We start from the raw sequence: 20,449 nt of genomic DNA, 5'->3' as shown, positions 1-20,449 counted from the left end.
TATTTATTACTTCCGTAGTTTCACAGCACTTTTATTATATTACTTTTAGCCATTCTGGACATTCAATGTGTTGCAGCGTCCAATAAATATTACTTTTTAAGATAAGATTAATTTTTATAAGTGGTGTGAGTGTGATTTTTCTAATTTCAAAAACAATTTGCTGAGTCGGTTGTTGTTTACATCTCCGGCCAATGCCATTATTACTTACTGTGTTTCCCATCAGTTCAGATATTGTAAGTGATGGCAAACATATTTCATCAGGTTATAGTATCTTTAGTTAGGGTTGAGGGGGGGGGGGTATGTCAGGGGATTAACCCCCTGATAAAAAAGGGGTGGATTGGGGGGGGGGGGGGTCTTTCCCCAATAATAATTTTTAAATCTCCTCTTGAGGTTTGCTATGACACTACGGTTGTCCTTCCAATTATTTGTCAGCAAGACTGAATTTCTCTGAAATCACACGTACTCCGATTATTTATTTTAACACGATTCCAGGCTCACCATTATATTTGTGACACACCTGACAGGCACAATTGTTTTGTCTTCACTCTGTGATCTCAAGAAATTTTTAATGATTCATTTGTGTCTTGTCCTCGGAATTTTTTACATGAGTTTTTGTGTGATTTGCTAATAGACTTATGTATCCTTTTATTGGATTTGGAAGCGTTTTAACAATTCAATCGATATCTGGACATTTTAAATGGATATATAACTCAACTCTTCCTATCCACGAAAGAAATCTATATTTACATGCACAGATAGTGACTTTGTATTGTTACAGTTACACCACTCATCTCAAATCAAGCAAATAAAATTGACAAATGGCACACAAAAATAAAATACTATGACAACTATGATAAACTATAGAACACAAAGACGACATCTCACCCCAAACCACAATCAAATTTGAGCATTATTTAATGATTAATAACAGAAAGTCAAGGACTATACTCACTTCCAGGGCATAACCAAACCTTACATACCACAAACACATCTGTGACATCAACTCACACAATAGAAACAATCCTATGTAATCACAGTTAAAGCAAAACACACCAACTATAGATATAACGAAGTTGACGTCACTCAGGTCTTTGTTATTGTTTTCTCTTTTTTTTTTAAATTCCAAAACATGCTTAAAGACAGCATGAGTTGTATTCTTGAAATCATTACCCAATTCATCCAAATAACAACAGCGGGTCTTTATTTCAATGACAACTAACTATTTTGACCCATCACTCTATCCTGTGAACAGACAGGTCAGAAAAAAAAAAAAGGGGGGGGGGGGGAGGCTCTCTCATTACAATATAAGCAATATTGTACCTGCTCAAGAGAAGACTATGTAGAATTCAAAATAACATGGGAATCCTCTGCTAGACTATTTTTACTTTTTTAGTTTTAATGAAACAACTGCAGGAGTCATTGACAAAATTACTCAATGAAGGACCAAACTCTCTTACTAGTGCTGGGAGGGAACAATGCAGTGGACCACAGTTGAGTATTAACAATGAGATTAGAATCCGACAAAATCACCATAATCACTTTTTGTAAATTCCAAAGGAAGCATAAGTGAGTGGCATTAAATGAGTCCTGTCAAAAAAATTCATGATTAAAAAAAAAAATACAAAAGAAACAGATAATGAATTTGACTTTGCAGGGTGGCGAGGGATAAAACCACTTGAAACCAAAACCTCGAATTTCCTTCCACTATCATTCATTATTTAAAAACAAAACAGCAACAAAAAATTTTTAAATTTAAAAACAAACAAAACAAACTAATACAACAGCGAGAGAGAGCAACAATAACCAACCAATATAAATGCAAAACCAAACTTGGCAAATATAAATATACAGACATTTGTCAAGATTTAATTTGGTATCAATATCATTTGCATTCATGATCATTAGAAAGAGGTCATTAGGCATCCATTAGATGGAATTTTGCGTCTACTAATATATGCACAAAGCATTAGTATTAATAGCTTCACTACCGTACTTTGATATGGTTCACATTTTATTGACACTGCCTACCATTGATTTTCCCACCATCAAAGTCAATTTCCCACCGAAATCAACCTCTTGGGTGCCACATTAAATTCCCAACCAATTTCCAGCCTCAAAAGACGAGGCCATATTTACCACCTTTTCCCGACCTTCCAACATACTAGGTCACCCAACTTTGACTGACCCCTGGAATGTATTCCAATGACAAATTTCCTTACGGAGATGAATAACAGGAACTTCAATTTTAATTTCGTTTTTAAAAAAGCAACATCTGATTTTTTAAAAAAAATAATAAGAATGAGGAATTCATTTTCAAAATGGAATTAACTTTCTTTTAATATTCTGTTGACTTACCCTTCTTTCTTTTCCAGTTTTGGTGCAGCAGAGGGGCATTTTCTGCCTGCTTTTGTGATGTAAGCACATTGTCTATAAGGAGCTGTCTTATCCTCTAAGATGTGTCGAATGCAGTATTCATAACCTTCAAGGCAATTCTGTGTGCAATCTCTGTGACTGTATTTACAAAATAAGCCTTCTCGTGTATTTTGACTCAAGGAAGCTTGTATCAACTTTGTGTTCATGCTCCGATTCATGGCTGATTAAATATTTTCTGCATGCCACAGAAAAAAAGGAGGATGAAAAAAAAATATGAATAATAGAATAGTACTACATCACCACATTGGTGAATCGGATAAAATAATGTCAATACAAGACAAGTAACAAACCTACTATCCCTACAAAAAACTGAAATAATATTTGAGTCTCCTCAATCGCAGTAAAATAAATCATATAATACATTACCACCTTCACATGTAGAATCATGGGAAAAAAAGAGAAAATAAATGAAAGCATCCATCATTAGATCTTGCCATAAATCTATAATTATCTTAATTTTATCATAAATATTCCAAGGTGTCAATCTAGATTTGATATACAATTAATAACTCTTCTTAACCACACACACACACACACAAGGATAACAGGTCTGCAATTTCCAAGCAATGTTGACAATTTAATCAGCATTAGAAAGTTATGATCCAAATCGCAAATAATGATATTGGACAAATGCATGTGAACATAATGTGTTGATCGAGTATAAATCCTTATCATTAAATCTGCGATTAATACACCAGAGGTGACTAGCAGATTAAAGGAGGAGGAGGAGGAGAAGAAGAAGAAGAAGAAGAAGCGATGATTTATCAAGTAACTTTGAAACCTATTTAACAAATTGTATATGTTGAGGACGGTCTAAATTGGTGAAGACAAAAATAAAAATTTTGAAACAACACATTTTTACATAATGAACATCAATGAGACACATTAGAAACATATTATTATCATTTATCTAGTGAGACCGCTGTTGTTGCAAATAGTTCCCCCCATTAAATTTTGCAAAGAAGCGTGAGAGACAAAATTAAATAACATTTGATATTTTCATTACAAAATAAATAAAAGAAGACACGATAGCACTCTTCCACTTCAACAAACCTAGCTACCCGGTCACTGCTGAGTGTTCAGAAGGGTCCGAAAATTTTTGACCCAGAATCAAGCTTGTAAGTTCTGAGAGGGAAGTTCTACTAATTGAGCTATCAGAACCCTCAAGTCAACTTTCATTTTCCGGCCTCTATGACACTCACTAATTGGTATTACTATTACCTTTAGTGTCTGATCTTGCTCCTACTTATCATTCCGACCAGATTATCATTTTTAGATGACATATATGGCAACATTGATATTATTATCTGTATAAAGATAAAACTGAATTTCTTTTACATCATAATTTCTGCAATTATTTATAGGACTTATAACTTCTGAAATAGCACTTTTTATCAAGCAAATTCGCTGTGACTACTCTTTAATTATTCAGAGCAAAGTCAATCTGTTGAGCTATGAGATCCATTCTCATCACAATCATATAACAATAACAGAGAGAGAAATGAGACTTTGAGTAAGCTCCAATATTGGGTGAATATTAATTCAGAAAAGTGGGAAGAGCCGGCAATTATGTCAATAATAATAATAATAATAATAATAATAATAATAATAATAATAATAATAATAATAATAATAATAATAATAATAATAATAATAATAATCATAATAAGAAACAAAAGGAGAAAAGAAGCGCCAGACTGGTAAGGAATCCTTTGCCTGGCTTACGAGAGGAATGCTCAACCTTCTATGCCATCCATCACTCCAAAGTAAGTGTTCTCAAGCATAGTAATAAGTACCTTGAGTCCTTCTCATGACTTCTTGGGGTCAGATATTAAAATAACAGTGTGAAAGTATAATTTATATTAATAATAATAATAATAATAATAATAATAATAATAATAATAATAATAATAATAATAATAATAATAGATCTTTATATGGCAATTTGTCATTTAGTTTACATTTGTTAAAGAACGTTATATGATAATTATAAAAATTTAACATATACACAACATGAACAGAGATGCAATTCGTTGTCAATTTGTTACATTTTTGGTAATCTGACATTAAATAAAAACATCATTATTAATTGGTCAAGAATCAATCTAACAATAAATAAATCAGTCAGTCCTTAGTTATGACTTAAATATGTGATAGTAATAGACAAAATTTAGGATTAGTCTGAGTAAACCAAGTAAATTGAATAAACAGATAAATATATTAATACTATACACGGAGCCAAAAACAAAAGAGCGTGAACGGTGAATGTCCTCAAAATAATCCCCACCACCACCAATCAGTTCTCTAGCTTGACTTTCTTACGAACCAACACTGAACTGTCATGAGTCTAAAGTCTGATAACCCAAATTATCATCAAATCTAATAAAATCTGTTGCAGCTTCAGTGCTGAAGATAGATGAAACACTTGTGTGGTGCGGGATAGTGTTAGTGTTAGGCTATGGCCCTGTACCCACAATACATGGTCCTGTCACAGGAATGCTTTCTATCTGACAAGTAAATTTTTCATAACTGTCAGAATATCTCAAGTTGTCAGGGGGAGGGAATTCCATACCCTTAGCCTTTACTTGAAAAAAAGGACTGAATGTGTGCACACATTCACTCGGGAGTGGGGTAGCCTATAGTAGGGGAGGCTTTCTGCACGTTCCTTGAGCTAAGAAAAACAACCTAAGTATTCCTTTAACTAACCCTAAAAAAAAATTTAAACAAAGTGACTATTTCTCCGAATGCTCAGGAAGATAAACTTGATCTCTATTTCTCCGAACGGTTTCCATTCTCAAGATTTTTTTGGTTATTTGTGAGAGTGTCTGTGTGAATAATGAATGTGTATGCATTTTTTTGAGTTTTCTTTTGTCAGTGCTTGGGCACTCTGTCTTTTATTCTCAACTTCTATCTTGGGTTTGTGCTATCCTGTCTTTCAACCTCTGTTCCTGTCTTGAGACTTTGGCTTTGTAATTTAGGTTTACTTCTGTTCTCTCTTTGATAGTGGAGCGCAAAGTGCAAAAGTGAACTCACCATGGAGTATTCACGATAGCACAACTTTTTCAATAATCTGTCTTTGTCAACAATGTGCCTAAAAAATGCTAGCTTGATGATTCATGAGAATTGCCTGTCCACTGTTTGAGAATTTACTTTTGCATTGACACAGCGTCCATTAACCCATCAGCTACTGGAGGCTAGCCGACCATTTGGAGAAATAGAGTTCAAGTTTATTTTCCTGAGCGTTCCAAAAAATAGAGCTGGCCAAATTTAAAATCTAGAAAATAACTGAACCTCACATGAAAAACAAAAACCCTAGACGACAAATAACAAACACAAAAAGAAAAAAAAAAAAAAACTAAAAAAAAACAACCCCAGGACTAGGACTGATCTGCATTAAATTTCAATACTTCAACTTCAACGAAAATTGAAAATGGTCATATTAGAATTAAGAAATTTTAAACTTATACCAATCAATCAATCAAGGTTTGTTCTTCTTCAGCTTTTTATTTAAAAATGCCACTAAAAATTGACAAGGGACCTTTCCGAAAGCTCCTCACATCCCCAATATTCTTTCAATTTGTATTTACACCGTTGATCTTTTGTCAGTTTATTTATTCAATTCGCAGTGGCTATTTTTACAGTCCCGTAAAGATGGTTCTCGGGGCTATTTTTATGGCGTTGCAGTAATAGATTTATAAATAGTAACAGATAGGCTGAGTAGATGCCCTGAGCTCTAAAACTCTCACTTACTTCGTTCAGATGCGGCTAGTTAGCAGCCTCTCTCTCTCTCCCTCTTTCTCTATGCCTTTCTTTCTTTCTCTCTCTCTTCTCTCTTTCTTTTTACATTCTCTTTTTTTTCTATCTCTTTCCCTCTTTCTTTTTTCTCCCCCCCCCCCCCTCTCTCTCTCTCTCTCTCTCTTTCATTCTTTCTCTCTCCCTTTCTTTCTTTGTTTCTCTCTCTCTTTCTTTCATTCTTTCTCTATCTCTTTCTTTCATTCCTTCCCAATCTCTTTCTTTATATCTCTCTCCCCCCTCCCTCTCTTTTTTTCTTTTTTTTCTCTCCCCCTCTTTTTTTCTTTCTTTCTCTCCCCCCCCCCCCTCTCTCTCTCTCTTTCTTTCTACATTCTTTCTTTGTTTCTCTCTCTCACTCTTTCTTTCATTCTTTCTCTCTCACTTTCTTTCCCTATCTCTCTCTCTCTCTCCCTCTCTCTTTCTTTCATACTTTCCCAATCTCTTTCTTTCTCTATCTCTCTCCCCCACCCCCTCTTTTTTTCTCTCTCTATCTCTCTCCTCTCTTTTTCCTTTCTCTTTTTCTCAATCTATCTCTTTCCCCAGTGGGTCTGACCACAAGGTGAGCACCGCTTTGGCGGAGAACAATAAAACAACCTCCTCACTGTGAAGGGAAGAGCAATACAGCGACCACCCTTGTCTGGTCGGAACAATCACTGGGTCAGTCTGTAAAGGAATAGGAGCAACGTGATGGTGGGACCAAAGCAAAATGCCCTCTCCACCTCGGCGCCCTGATGAGGATCAGTCTTGGGCACCTCTATTCTTTTGGATCATGACCGCCCATGGTAGAGAATCATCATCATATTTTACTATCTTTTTAAAATTATTATTATTCAAGAGAACAATATGGGGTGTTTCGCATTGTGTATCTTTACCATGGACATCCACATGGGGGTATGGGGGGGGGGGGGGGGGGGGGAGTAGTTATTTGTCCACAATATGGTTGGGAGGGTTCTAAAATGGCCAAAATGTGTCCAATTGGTTTGTGAACGGCCTCTTTTCTGAAAGGGGATTCGAACCCACTCTCACATGAGAAGACTGCACCTTGAATGTTACGTCTTTTAAAATTGTATAAACCATTAGTCCTTCCTGACTGGTCGACTTCAAGCAGGAACTAATTATACTTTCAGTGTTTGATAAACTAGATCTATATTACGTCTGTCTAACAGAAAAAAATTCAAGACATACAACCTAACCTGCCTACTGATGATAGAAAACGGGCTGTTCTGTACTGTAAACATAACTTATGCAAAAACACAAATTATATGTCATAAAAATGACAGTACCGTAAAAATCGCTAAGAGAATTGTCTTTACATTAATTGTTTGTTAATTTTAGCTTTAGATCTAAATATGTTAAATGAAATTAATTTTGCTTTCATTCACCGCCTCTAGATCTGTACATCTAAATATCGGGAGAAATATGTGAAGTTTTGTTAATACTGCAAAAAGACACGTTTACATACATCTATAACTATGCGGATAACTGTGAACAGAATTGCATCAACGCCGTAAAAATAGCCATGAGAACCGTCTTTACGTGACTGTAAAAATAGCCCCGAGAACTGTCTTTACGGGACTGTAAAAAAAGCCCCGAGAACCATCTTTACAGGACTGTAAAAATAGCCCAGAGAATCATCTTTACGGTTTACGGGACTGTAAAAATAGCAACTGCGTATTCAATTTGTCATCATATAGAAGCATTTTAAAAACTCTAGAACAAACCTTGATAGATTTGACCATTGTTTTGATTCTCGGCCGCCATTTTGATTTCTGAAGTATTGAAAGGTAGTGCAAAGAAGTCCGAGGGTTTTGTTTTTTCTATTAGTATTAGGGTTAGCTCGAGATCGGAGGATTTTTTTTTCTATTAGGTAGGCACTTTGATAAAATTTTCAAACTCAAAATATCTTGATTTGACTCAGTCAGGGGGATGGGACTTGAAAAAACATAAAATTTGATACCTTATTTGTTTCTCTACGACCTACGGTTCCAGAGTTATTTATATTATTTACTGAAATTTTTTGTCAACTTTACAGAGAGAATCTGTGATCTCACTGCTGCCTCAAAACCAGCATCTCGCAGCGATCGGGAAATTTTGAGTCTTGCAGTCAACATGGCCCACTTATTGTTTTCAGTAATTTTGTTTCAATTAAAAAATAAATGTCAAGTGTTAGATATCATTTTAAAGGTCAGAAAATAAGCTTTATTTTCATATAAATCATTTTCATGTATGGAAAGTATGGAAAAAATTAAGGATAAATGGAAATGGAAAAAAATATGAGGTTTTTGTCCTAAAAAGTGGGGTTGGTGGCGGGAAAAATAAAATAATGAGCGAGTGTATCAATTTTGATGAAATTTGGCAGAGATGCTCTTCAATTAATTGTCTATCGATGTATGAAGTATAATTAAAATGTATCCATAATTTATAAAGTTCTTATAATTCAAAAATGTATAAATTTTTATTACATAAGTTTTCTGAGAAATACAATCAGGAATTGAGAATGAAATACACCGTTGGAAAGCTTGTTTTGTGCCCTTTATAATGATACCAAAATTAGTCACATAGGTTCACAGATAACGCCAAGGTGACCAACACGGTAAAGGGTCAAAAATAAAGTTCCAAAAAACGAGTTTCACCTTACAGTGAGCATATCGGCGGCCACTGGACTGGAGTTATCAAAGTGCCTATATTAGGGTTAGTTATAAGTATTAGCAAAAGTGTTAGGGTGTTTGTTTTTCCTATAAGGGTTAGTTAAAGGTACTATCTGTTCTATAGGTTTTATTTTTTCTTGGGGTTAGTAGTTGAGGGAATATTATTTGAATTGGAGTTGTTTCCCTAAGTAGGAGTAGGAGCTTTCGGAAGTCCTCTTGACAAGTTGAAGAAATTAATAGCTGGTAAAACATCAACAGTAAAAGTACAATATAAAGTGAAGCTAACATCGATAAACGTGCGTAAGGAAAGGTCTCCTTACTTCCAATGTTTCCTTGGATTTTGTCAGCGGTCTTTGACTTTGACTTTGATTGGGATGGTCTCTTGTTGCAATAAAAACACACTCAAACCAAAGCAAAATATTTTCCACTACAACAATGCCGAAACAAGTGCTCGGTTATCAGACATACAAATAAGTTCACGTGTAGCGTTTTTATCTGCTCACTCTCTCTTCCCACTTCCACCAAGTCCAAGCAAGTAGACGCAAATGAAAGGACTCAGTCTCAAGAAGAAAATGAGAGTATGAGTATGAGTGAGAAGCAACTTGGCTTTTACTTTAGTATATTCAAAGTGGTAGAGCTTTGTTATGTTGTTTCTAAGTGACTAAGTGTCTAATTTCTACCAACATACCTGCCTCAACTTAGCCAACACTTTCAACTTTCAAGAGATGAAGATTGAGATAACGATATCAATCCAATGCTTGCTCCTTGTGTTTGGTTTTCTCTCAGGATTCAGGGTTGCCAAATTAATTTAAGAAAAAATGTCAAATTTGGCACCAAAGAAAATAGTATAGATAGTCTGAAAAAGAAAGAACTGTGTTTCCCACTGAAAACACAGTTCCAATAATGAAACGTCAAGCTGGTAAATACATCCAAAAGAAAGTTACCTCTCGACCAACGGAAGTAAAAAGAATGGCCATTTAAAACAAACTAAACTATATTTGCACAAAACTCAACCCGAATCCCGTGAATTTTTCGTTTATTCTAGGAAATTTTATCGATTGCGATATTTTAAAATTTCAGTCTATATTAATAGATGTCATTGCAATTTTTCCTTAAAAAATTATTTTGGATCAGACTTAAATCATTGAAATTGACACCTAAATCAAGCAACACAATACAATCTGGCAGTCCTTAATCTTACTTTCACTTCTAGAGTCCAGAGGCGAGGAGAAGGCCAGAAGTAAACAAACATAAACATGGCACAAGGCAAACATAAACCCCCAAAAGTTCAAGCACCTGGAAAAAAGAAACCAAAGCGTGAAAAAACTACGATAAAGAAAGGTGACAACAACTTAAAATTTCATTACTGTTAGGTAACTTTACAAATCCGTCCAGTTGAAGTTGAATTGAAGATCAATAATCAAAGTTTTCTGATTTTGTCTTTTTAAATTATTTTAATGTTTCGAACCCAGGTTAATAAACTGACTTGAGTCTAGTAATATATGGCTAATAAACTGGCCTCAAAGATATTTGCAATAATTAAAAATGGCTAGGCTTGTCTTCAATTGTGAATGAATTAGTTTACAATAAAAGGAGCATGAAAGAGCCTTGCAATTGCTGGGGGTGATCTGCTGAGTTGAATGAATAGAGTACAGATTAGTTATAGTGAATTATTGAATATTTAGAAGTGTAGAGTGAAGTACCACTTAGTTTAGTGCCACCTTAATCGCTCAAAATAGCCAACGGTGAATTAAATAGAAAATAACTTACAGTAATTCCTGTCAAAAGCAGTTTATATGATATGATAATATAAGTATAAGTCCAGATTTATGTAGGCTTTTACAGCCTTTTATCTGCTCTTGTGCATTCGTGAACGTGTTTAATTCACGTCTCTCAAAACTGGGCATGCCCCATAGTGGAAGGAGGTATCTGAATTAAAGTTTACAAACAGTATTTTTCTGTTTCACAACGAGCATCAAGACAGCACTTGAATTTGAATGTCTGCAATGAAGGGGCTTTGACAACTGTTGCAGGCAGGCGGTTCCATTTGTCGACAACCCGAACTGAGACAAAGTTCTGCCTAAGGTTTAGAGAACACCTTTCCTTTGAGAGTTTGAATCTATGTCCTCTGGTGGTGCTGGTGGAATCAAGATTGAGAAGGCTCATGTTTACAGAGTATAGATTATGCGTGTATTTGAACACTTCGGTTAGGTCTCCTCTATCTCTCCTATCTGCATGCTCGGTATTCGTATCTTTTTCAGTCTTTCTGTGTATTCTAGATCTTTGAATCCAGGAATAACCCTAGTTGCGCGTCTTAGAACACTTTCTATGAGGTCTTTGTCTTTCTGCAGTCGTGGTGCCCATGCTACATTGCCAAATTCCAATTTGGGACATACAAGTGCAGTGAACAATTGTCTCGTGTTATCTCTATCTGATAGAGATAACATGAGACAATTGTTCACTGCACTTGTATGTCCCAAATGAGTGAACGACCTCCTAATGAGGCCAACGATTCTGTTTGCTTTATTTACTTGGGTTTCTGCTTAGAGAAATTCAGTTCCTGATCTACTAACACACCTAAATCTTTTTCCTCTTCAGTAGGCTGAAGTATGACAGTCTCGCTAGAGTCATGTTTTCTCATTATGTACTGATGGTGCGGGTTTCTATATCCCAAGTGCAAGACATGGCACTTGTCTGCATTAAACCTAAGCTGCCATGTATCATCCCACTGTACCAAGCTGTCAAGATCACTTTGGAGCTGAGTTATGAATTCTTCCTTGTCTACTCTAGAGAACACCTAAGTGTCATCTGCATACATTTGGCACAGAGAGTCCACAACATCTGGAAGATCGTTAATAAAGATTACAAACAAAACTGGACCAAGGCAGCTTCCCTGCGGAACACTACTCGATACTGGTGCCCAGTCCGAAAAACTGCCGTTCACCCTAACACATTGTCTTCTCCCAATCAGGAAATCTGAGATCCAAGCCAGCAAACATGAACTGATGCCATATGATCCAAGTTTCTTAATAAGGCGTTGATGTGGAACACTGTCAAATGCTTTGGCGAAATCAAGGTACACAGAATCAACAGGGATACCACTGTCCAAATACCTAGTCCAAGAGTCAAGAGCAGCTAACAAATTTGTGGTACATGAGCGTTTTGATATAAAACCGAGTTGATACTCAGACAGCAACTTTTGTTCCATTAAATATTTGACTAATTTGTCCCTAATCAAGGATTCCATTATTTTGCAAATCACACATGTTAATGACACCGGACGATAGTTACTTGCTTTGCTTTTCTCACCCTTTTTAAAAAGTGGAGTTACATTTGCATCCTTCCAGATGCTGGGCAGCTTCCCTTCACTAAGTGACTTGTTGAACAACTCTGCTAAAGGTTCTGCTTGTGCTAGCTGTTCTGCCAGTTCTTTTAGTACACATGGGTGTATCCCATCAGGGCCAGAGGATTTTGAGGAGCCTAAGTTTTTAAGCTTATTCCACACATCTTTACTAGTAAACATTATGTCACTAAGAGAAGAGTCAACTTCAGGTTTTTCACAATCAGGGATATCCCCCACTCTTTCGTTTGTGAATACACTACAGAAAAATGTATTGAGGAGGTTTGCCTTATCTTTGTCGGCTGACACAAGTTTACCATCACTGTCCTTGAAGTCGGCTAGGCCTTCTTGCACTTTCATCTTACTCTAAGCATAGGAGAAGAATGCCTTTGGATTATTCTTCGCATCATGCGCTATAGACTTTTCATAGTCTAGAACTGCTTTCCGGCACGCCGCTTGTGCTTGGTTCCTGGTTCTTGTGAAGGCTAGCCAGTCTTTTTGGTCTAGTGTTCCCAAGTATTTCTTGTATGTCTGTTTCTTATTACGTAACTTAGACAAAGCCTTCTCACTCCACCAGACAGGTGTCTTGCGTTTGCCTGCAGGCCCTGATCCACTTTTAGGAATACATTCCTCAGTTGCAGTTTCTACAGTCTTTTTGATGCAGCTCCATATATCATTTGCATCCTTATCCTGAATTTTGGCAAGTAATTTGCTGTCATTCACACACTTTCTCAGTTTATCAAAGTCAGCTTTTTTGTAGTTATACCATCTTTCTTTCTTTACTTCAATTGTTGTGCTACACACAAAGTTAAAAGCTAAAACATGATGATGACTTTTGCCAATGGGAGCGTTATGAGTCAAATTTTTCACCATGCTCTCTTCAGATGATAAAACTATGTCTATAAGTGTTAGTTTCTGATCCCCCCGAAAATGCGTTGGCGACTTAACATGCTGATAGAGGAAAGAGTCTCTATAGAACTCTAAGAATTCTAATGCTTTGTTGCCTGAGGCTGTCTCATTCACCCAATCTACATCTGGTTGATTGAAGTCATCAGTGATTAATACATATGCCCTATCCTTAGTAAGGTCCAGCATAGTCTGATACAACTTATTGGTGTTCTCTGGGGAACTAGTTGGAGACCTATACGCACATCCAGCTAGTAATTTTTCTCCGTCCCTCACTTTCACTTTGATCCAAACACTCTCATTAGCTAACTTTTGGTCAGTTGTCAGGGTGATTCCTTGTGCACCTATCTCCTCTTTCACATAAATGATGATACCCCTGTGGCCGTTAACTTGGTTGTCAAAACAGTTAGAAAATTAACAATAACCATCCATGTCAACTTCAGCTTTCTGTACAACCCACTTAAAATGTTTTGGTAAAACTTCTGAGACAAAGAAAATATCTGGCTGCTTATGTAAAAGAAAATGAGACAACTCTAATCGCTTGTTTAACAAAGTATCTACATTTGCACACGGTACATGCATTTTAGCATTGATTTTGGACGCCCTACTCCATCCTGTCCTTGCCCAGGTTGAGGATAACCCCTGTTGGTGTATCCCTGTAGGCATTTACTATTCTCATTTGTCTTATGACCCATCTGGCCTTCTCCCCGTTTCTGTCTGATTCAGCTTGCTTTTGTTGTTTTAGCTTGACAAGAGCTCATGACTCTTCTCTTTCTAAAGGGGTACGATCATGTCCAATGCTAATTTGTTTAAACTCAGGCTTTGATCCAAGGTTCTTCGTTGCTTTTAGGAGTTGTGATACTTGATCACTGTTAATTAATATGATCTTCCTAGGTCTATTATCGTCATTCTTTTTCCCCAATCTGACAATCTTCCTGTACTCAACTCCTGCCTCAATCTCTGGACCCTGTCTACAAAGCTTCTGAAAATACTTGGCATCCGCCTCCTTGCGAGCTTCAGGATCATCACATTTGTGAACCGGAACATTGAACACAATTAGATTGTTTTTTCGTGCTTCATGTTCAGCCATCTCTTTGACACCGTCAGATGCTAAATTTGCAGTGGCTTCGCCAATCTTTGTTTCAACTTCATTTTGTGTGCTTGATAGCTTGCCTATTTTCTCCTCCAGTGACTTCACATTATTTTCCAACTTTTTGAGATCCACTATTGAAGCTTTGTGTGCGAGCTCAGATTCAATATTTGAAATTCTAGCTTCTACAGCTTCAAGAAATTCACTGCATTTATCCTCACTGGCTTTATCTGTTTTTACTGATAGCAGCGCTGATTGCACACAATATTAGCAGAACGATCGAAGGTCTGGCCTTGCAATGGCACATTACGTTTTGGGCGACATGTTCAGACAACCAGTACATGCCCGGCCATCACATCTATCACACTGCAAAAGGCTATCTGATTGCTCTGTAAATTTTTTATCGCACAGGATACATATATGAAAATCAGTCTCATTATCAGAAGCTTGTTTACTTTTGTCAGGTTCCACTTTCAAATCAACTCCATTGCTGTCCTTGGAAGGTTTAATGTGATTGTTCAAATGTACTCACAGTATTCTCCTAAATTCCTCTAAATTCCTTTCAAAAACCCACACAGTTCCTAAAATAACTAATGAGTTGGAAGTCTTGTATACTATACGCTTTCAAAATTGAATGTTTATGTCAGCCATTCTGAAAATTTAAATCTATCTTGTTTACAATCAGTCCAAGTCTCACTAAGATTCTATCCAATGGTACTTCCAAAAGCGCACAATGGAATAGCCCCAGATAGAGATCAACACATGAGCTTGAATTTCAATACCAAAACACAGCTATCCAGTCTCAGAAATAAATTTATTAGAACTGTTTGTAGAGCATTCAGACACAGCTCCCATCCATGGCAGCCATCTACAGGCGTAGTCCATAGTTTAGATTAGGAGGCATTGGCTTTCTATTATAGTCTTACCTGGGGTTGGTTCAATTTTGACCTCAGAATGACTTTTGGGTCAATACTTGGCACAGTTCTCTCTTTTATCATTCACCAGTCGTCATTCATTCATTTCATTGTCTTTCTTAATTATTGTATATGGTGTGATGTTTTGTCAAGTGAGTGAAATTCTTCTCTTTCCACTAAGACTGTGTCAGCCTTTGTTAATGTCATAACATTATTTTGTTATAATAATTATTCTTATGTTTCCGTATTATATAGTACTTTCCTGATAAAAGCATTTCTTTTTTTAATCACAGGAAGAGTTCAAATAGCACCCAAAAAGAAAAAGGTCCAAGAGGCAGAAAAATTGAAAAAGGTTTGTAGTTAGCAGTTGTCATTTGATATCTATGCTTTCCTTGACAATTGAACTAAAAGGGAATTAGTAGAGCTTTTAAATGGAGCTTGTTTAATTATGCATAAAGTCCCAAAACAAATAATTCAGTCCCTCTTCTATTAGGCTATGATATCACCTACTACCTGAGGCAGTGGAATCTAACAGCATAAAATAAAATAAAAATAAAAATAAATTCCCTTTATTCATCCCCAAGGGGAAATTTGTCTTTAGGGTCTATTCCAAGGGAAGACTGGAATAACCCAGACGTCAGCCGCAGAGCAGCGCTGCAAAGTGAGCTAGGGTGAGGTGACTTGCTCAAGGCCACACAACGCAGTGGCGGGTGATTGAACTCGGTACCTTTCGGGTAAGAAGCAAAGACCATACCACTGAGCCACGCTGCCCCCATCTCTTCATCGCTTAATTTCACTTTGTACTGAATAATATCACCAAGATTGAATCTACAGATTACACCGCTCAACTGCAGTTTGTCAATATGTACCATTCTCAACAGATGTAACAACAATCTGCATTTCTTAGAACGAATCATATGATATGATATAAGTCCTGATTTATGTAGGCTTTTACAGCCTTTTATTTGCTCTTGTGCATTCGTGAACATATTTAATTCACTTCTCTCAAAACTGGGCATGCCACATAGTGGAAGGAGGTGTCTGAATTAAACTCTACAAACAGTATTTTTCTGTTTCACAATGAGCGTCGAGACGGCATTTGAATGCCTGCAATGAAGGGGCGTCGACAACTGTTGCAGGCAAGCGATTCCATTTGTCGACTACCCAATCTGAGAAGAAGTTCCGACTAAGGTTTAGAGAACACCTTTCCTTGGAGAGTTTGAATCTATGTCCTCTGGTGGTGCTTGTGGAATCAAGATTGAGAAGGCTCATGTTTACAGAGTATAGATTATGTGTGTATTTGAACACTTCAATAAGGTTTCCTCTATCTCTCCTATACTGCATGCTTGGTATTCATATCTTTTTCAGACTTTCTAGATCTTTGAACCAGGAATAACCCTTGTTGTGCATCTTAGAACACTTTCTATGAGGTCTTTGTCTTTCTGCAGTCGTGGTACGCATGCTACATTGTCAAATTCCAAGTTGGGATGTACAAGTGCAGTGAACAATTGTCTCATGTTATCTTTATCAAGATGAGAGGGAAAGTACTTTGCGATAGATTAGTGTCCTATCAAAAGTCAAGCAAACAATTGATATTGTCTATTTCATTTTATAGAAACCAGGATAAACTCCAGCTTCGTGGGACCAATGGCTTTGATGGACTAGTTTTCTTTTGTGTGTGTGTGTGATCCACGAGCCAAACTTGACCATCTACCATCAACTTCTATATAATACAATATAGATTACGATAGATTATGATTATGATATAACGCATCATCATATCTGTCAGCATTGCAAATGTTAATTTAACCAATTAAGATACACTACAGCCAATGATTATGATCGTCTTATGGTGTGCCGGTTGTGGAGTGGCACAAACCCAACACAACCACTCTCCGTCTTTTTTACTCATGCTATGATTTTAATCATTCCTATTTCATGATGTCAGTCGTTTGCATTGAGTTGACTTTATGCAGACCTCCTTCTTAGCTTTTACTTTATCAGGGATTCGGTAACATTGGTAAAGGTAGAAAAAGAGTAGGGACTGCAATCAGGTGTTGACTTCCAGCGATGGTTCACTTCTTCTGGAATGCGCTGTATTTGTTTTCTTTACTAATACAGCACCTTATCAACCATAAATATTATTAAGATGAAAAAAATGTTTTTGATTAATATTAAAGACTTTTGTATTCTTTCAGGGTCTGGAGAAGACCATTAGAGCTCGCATTGAGGAGGAAGTGACACAGAAAACCACTGCATATGAGCCAAGGTCTTTGAAAATGTTAGCGTCCTCATCGAAAAGTAAAAACTAAGATAAAAATTTAAAACATACTTATCTTTCATTATATTCATTATGCAACCTATTCCTCACCTCATTACAATCAAGAATAATAAATTATATGTGAAGTGAAAGAAGGTTTTTTTCAATCTCTTTAATATAGTTGTTTCTTATTTCATGTTAAATAAATACAATAGAGCACAATTATATGATGTTGAAAAAAAAATTGATGGAAATATCAAATATTTGTGAGCCATTTTTCCTCATTTTTTCAATTAAATAAAGCTGACATGGCAGTTTTTTGCAAAAAAAAATATCCCAAATTTTGCAAGCTGAAAACAGCAAAATTTTCCCCAAAAAATTGCGGTTAATTTTCCTAAAAACCAATAATTAGTTCATGAAAGAGAAAGGTATGTGTTTGTATTTAAGGGTTCCATGGCGCTTGCAACAAATGTAAGGTCATATCAGCGCCAGTAAAAAAGAAGAAAATGGGATAGTGAAAAAGAAACTACTCTTGATTAATTATCTTTCACGAGCTATCAAATAAAAAGGAAAAAAAAAATCGTCCTTTTTTTTTCTTTTGAAAAAAAAAATTATTATTGGTTTTCTTTTCTTTGCAAACATTTGCAAACAAATTTGCAGATTTTGTGGCCGCAATGCAGATCAGTGATATTTTGCAATTTTTTGCGGCCGTATGCGATGCAAAAAACTGCTATGCCAGATAAAGAAACACATGCAGTCCATTCCAGATAATTGCAACTCGGTTAATCGCAACTTTATGTTAATCACATTTCCATGAAACCGAATTAATCCTATAACAAAGTCACTGGTTAATTGCAACAAATTTTCAACCTCAAAAAGTGGCAAATTCAAGAAATTTTTAAAAATCAAACTAAATCTTGTGATTAAATTTCATCTGCGTGAAATCATGACAGGTTAATGAATTGAAAGTAGGCGGGGTTTAATGCTGCAGTAGTATGTCAACACCTTTTAGAGACAAAAGAGGACAGGGATTTGCAGTATGCGTTTGTAGGTCATCTGTGACCATTAGATAGGAATAGGAGCCGAGGGGGCTGGCATAGTCTAGACAACAGGAAGACCATGACAATTGTAAGGAGAGACTGAGCGAAATCCTTTGTTTTGGGATTGACAACTGTGAATTGTGACCAATGGGTTTGGTGAGAGCTAATCTCTTTGACTCTTACAAATGCTGAGAACAAAAGAGTAAAATTTAATCTAATCTGAATAAGATGTCGGCTTGCATCAAAGCTGCTTTTGCTTGTCAAATTCTATCCAGGGCTGCCATATGGTCTTTGTTTCAATCAAATTGCTTAGTCTATGATTATGATGGACTAAGAACAATGTTTACAACTGGTTTGAGTTTACCATATTATGTGTAAAATGTTGCAATAGTGGACAGGAAACGTTGAGATCACCTAAAAGTCCAATCCGGACACCAGCACTGGATCCAATTAAGAGGAATACACTCAAATGTTTACAATACACATTCAAAATAGCAATACATATCCGAGATGATTTACAAGGAAAATATATCATCTCCCAAAACAATAACTGCATTTGACTGTTTCCCTCCTAGCCAAGAACAGGACAAAACCAAGCAATCTCACTCCAAGACACAGACAGAAAGCAAATTGGAAAACAGATAAAAGTATAAGGGGAAAGAAGAAACAGTAAGTGCCATCCTGCCCACTATCGGAGGCCAGGAACCCCCCCCCCCCCCCCCCCCCCCCCCCCCGGAAAGCAACCTGGAAAATTAAATCAAAGATAGGGGAAGATAGAGCAAGCTGACCTTCTCGCCCACGATGGGAGGTCAAAAGACCCCACCCTAGAATAAACTCAAGGCGAGGGAAAGCACAACAATCATAACCTAACATGACATGGACACGATTTAAGAGAAAGAGGGGAAAAAATCCGTCTGTTTTCCTTCAGTAAAAACTCCAGGTGAGTGAATCCATGATCCATGTTCCCATTCCAGAACAAGGCCAAAAAGCCACTTGAAAAGGACATGTAATATCGGGAGATAAAAAGAAATAGCATTGAACGGCCATCGACCCCAGGACAGATAGATATCAGAGGTAGATTCTATCCAGACACAAGCATTTTGTTTTTTTAAAGGGGTTTACGGCGCTTGCAACACATTAAGGTCATATCAGCGGCAGTAAAAAGGAAGAAAATGGGTTAGTAAAAAAGAAAGTTTTAGAATTACAATAAGAGCATCCAAGAAAAGGTAAAACAAAGGGGAATTGGTTCCAATAGGAAACTTGAAGATTCCAAGAGCACACTATCAAAGTACTTAGTTTGAGATCACCAAAGTCTCACCTAGAGGCTAGCACAAGATCCCACAAGGAGGAATACACTCAAATGTTTACAAATCATATGTTAAAATTAAAAAAAACTATACATAAGAGAGATGATTTAAAAGGAAAAAAATATCATCTCCCAAAACTATAACTATACATTCGACTGTTTCCCTCCCAGCCAAGTAATCTCATTCCAAGACAAAAACAGAAAGCAATTGAAAAACAGATACAGGGGGATAGAAGACACAGACAATACTTCCTGCCCTATTCAGACACAAGCACAGGATCCCACCATGAGGAATACACTCAAATGCTTACAAAACACGATTAATAATATATATATATATATATATATATATATATATATATATATATATATATATATATATATATATATATATATATATATATATATATATGTATTCTTTTTTTTTTTACACTAAATATCAGAGATATATCATCTTACAAAATTTATACAACACATTTGTATTGCTTCCCTCTCACTCTCAGAAAATGCCAGGATAACCAAGTAATCTGTTTTCCATTCAGCAAAAGACTCCGGATGAAATCAAATTATGTTCTCATTCAAGAACAAGGTCAAAAAGCCACACAGAAATAACACGATGTAAATAAAAGAGATAGAAGTGGACTTCCATCGACCCCGGTGCAGCTAACTCCACCACCTCAGGCCCCATCCTTGGAAGATTTCTTCCATCCCACTGCTGAG

At 36.4% G+C, this 20,449-nt stretch overlaps 2 protein-coding genes across 2 annotated transcripts in view; one reads left to right on the top strand and one right to left on the bottom strand.

Annotated features, from left to right (window-relative positions):
* The window catches only part of LOC144958251 (KAT8 regulatory NSL complex subunit 2-like), a 29,135-nt gene extending 19,360 nt beyond the window's left edge, over positions 1–9,775 (bottom strand). Inside the window, exons 1-2 of the mRNA XM_078890095.1 lie at positions 9,562–9,775; positions 2,356–2,608 (exon numbers count right to left, since the gene is read on the bottom strand). Of these exons, the coding sequence (XP_078746221.1) occupies positions 2,356–2,591 (236 nt within the window). The 5' untranslated portion in view covers positions 2,592–2,608; positions 9,562–9,775. The remainder of the gene's footprint in view (positions 1–2,355; positions 2,609–9,561) is intronic.
* Positions 9,776–10,056: 281 nt separating this feature from the next.
* Positions 10,057–17,538, top strand: LOC144958045 (uncharacterized). The gene is made up of 3 exons (XM_078889631.1): positions 10,057–10,214; positions 15,417–15,475; positions 17,322–17,538. Exons 1-3 carry the CDS (start codon positions 10,130–10,132, stop codon positions 17,433–17,435), a joined length of 258 nt encoding a protein of 85 aa, XP_078745757.1. The 5' UTR covers positions 10,057–10,129; the 3' UTR covers positions 17,436–17,538.
* The last annotated feature ends 2,911 nt before the right edge of the window (positions 17,539–20,449 follow it).

The sequence above is a fragment of the Berghia stephanieae genome, chromosome 12, assembly GCF_034508935.2.
Source record: "Berghia stephanieae isolate SIO BIC M18660-M18661 chromosome 12, UCSD_Bste_1.3, whole genome shotgun sequence".
In the NCBI taxonomy this organism is placed as follows: domain Eukaryota; kingdom Metazoa; phylum Mollusca; class Gastropoda; order Nudibranchia; family Aeolidiidae; genus Berghia; species Berghia stephanieae.
Note: the sequence above shows the minus strand (reverse complement) of the source record. Positions and strands in the feature narration are given on the sequence as shown.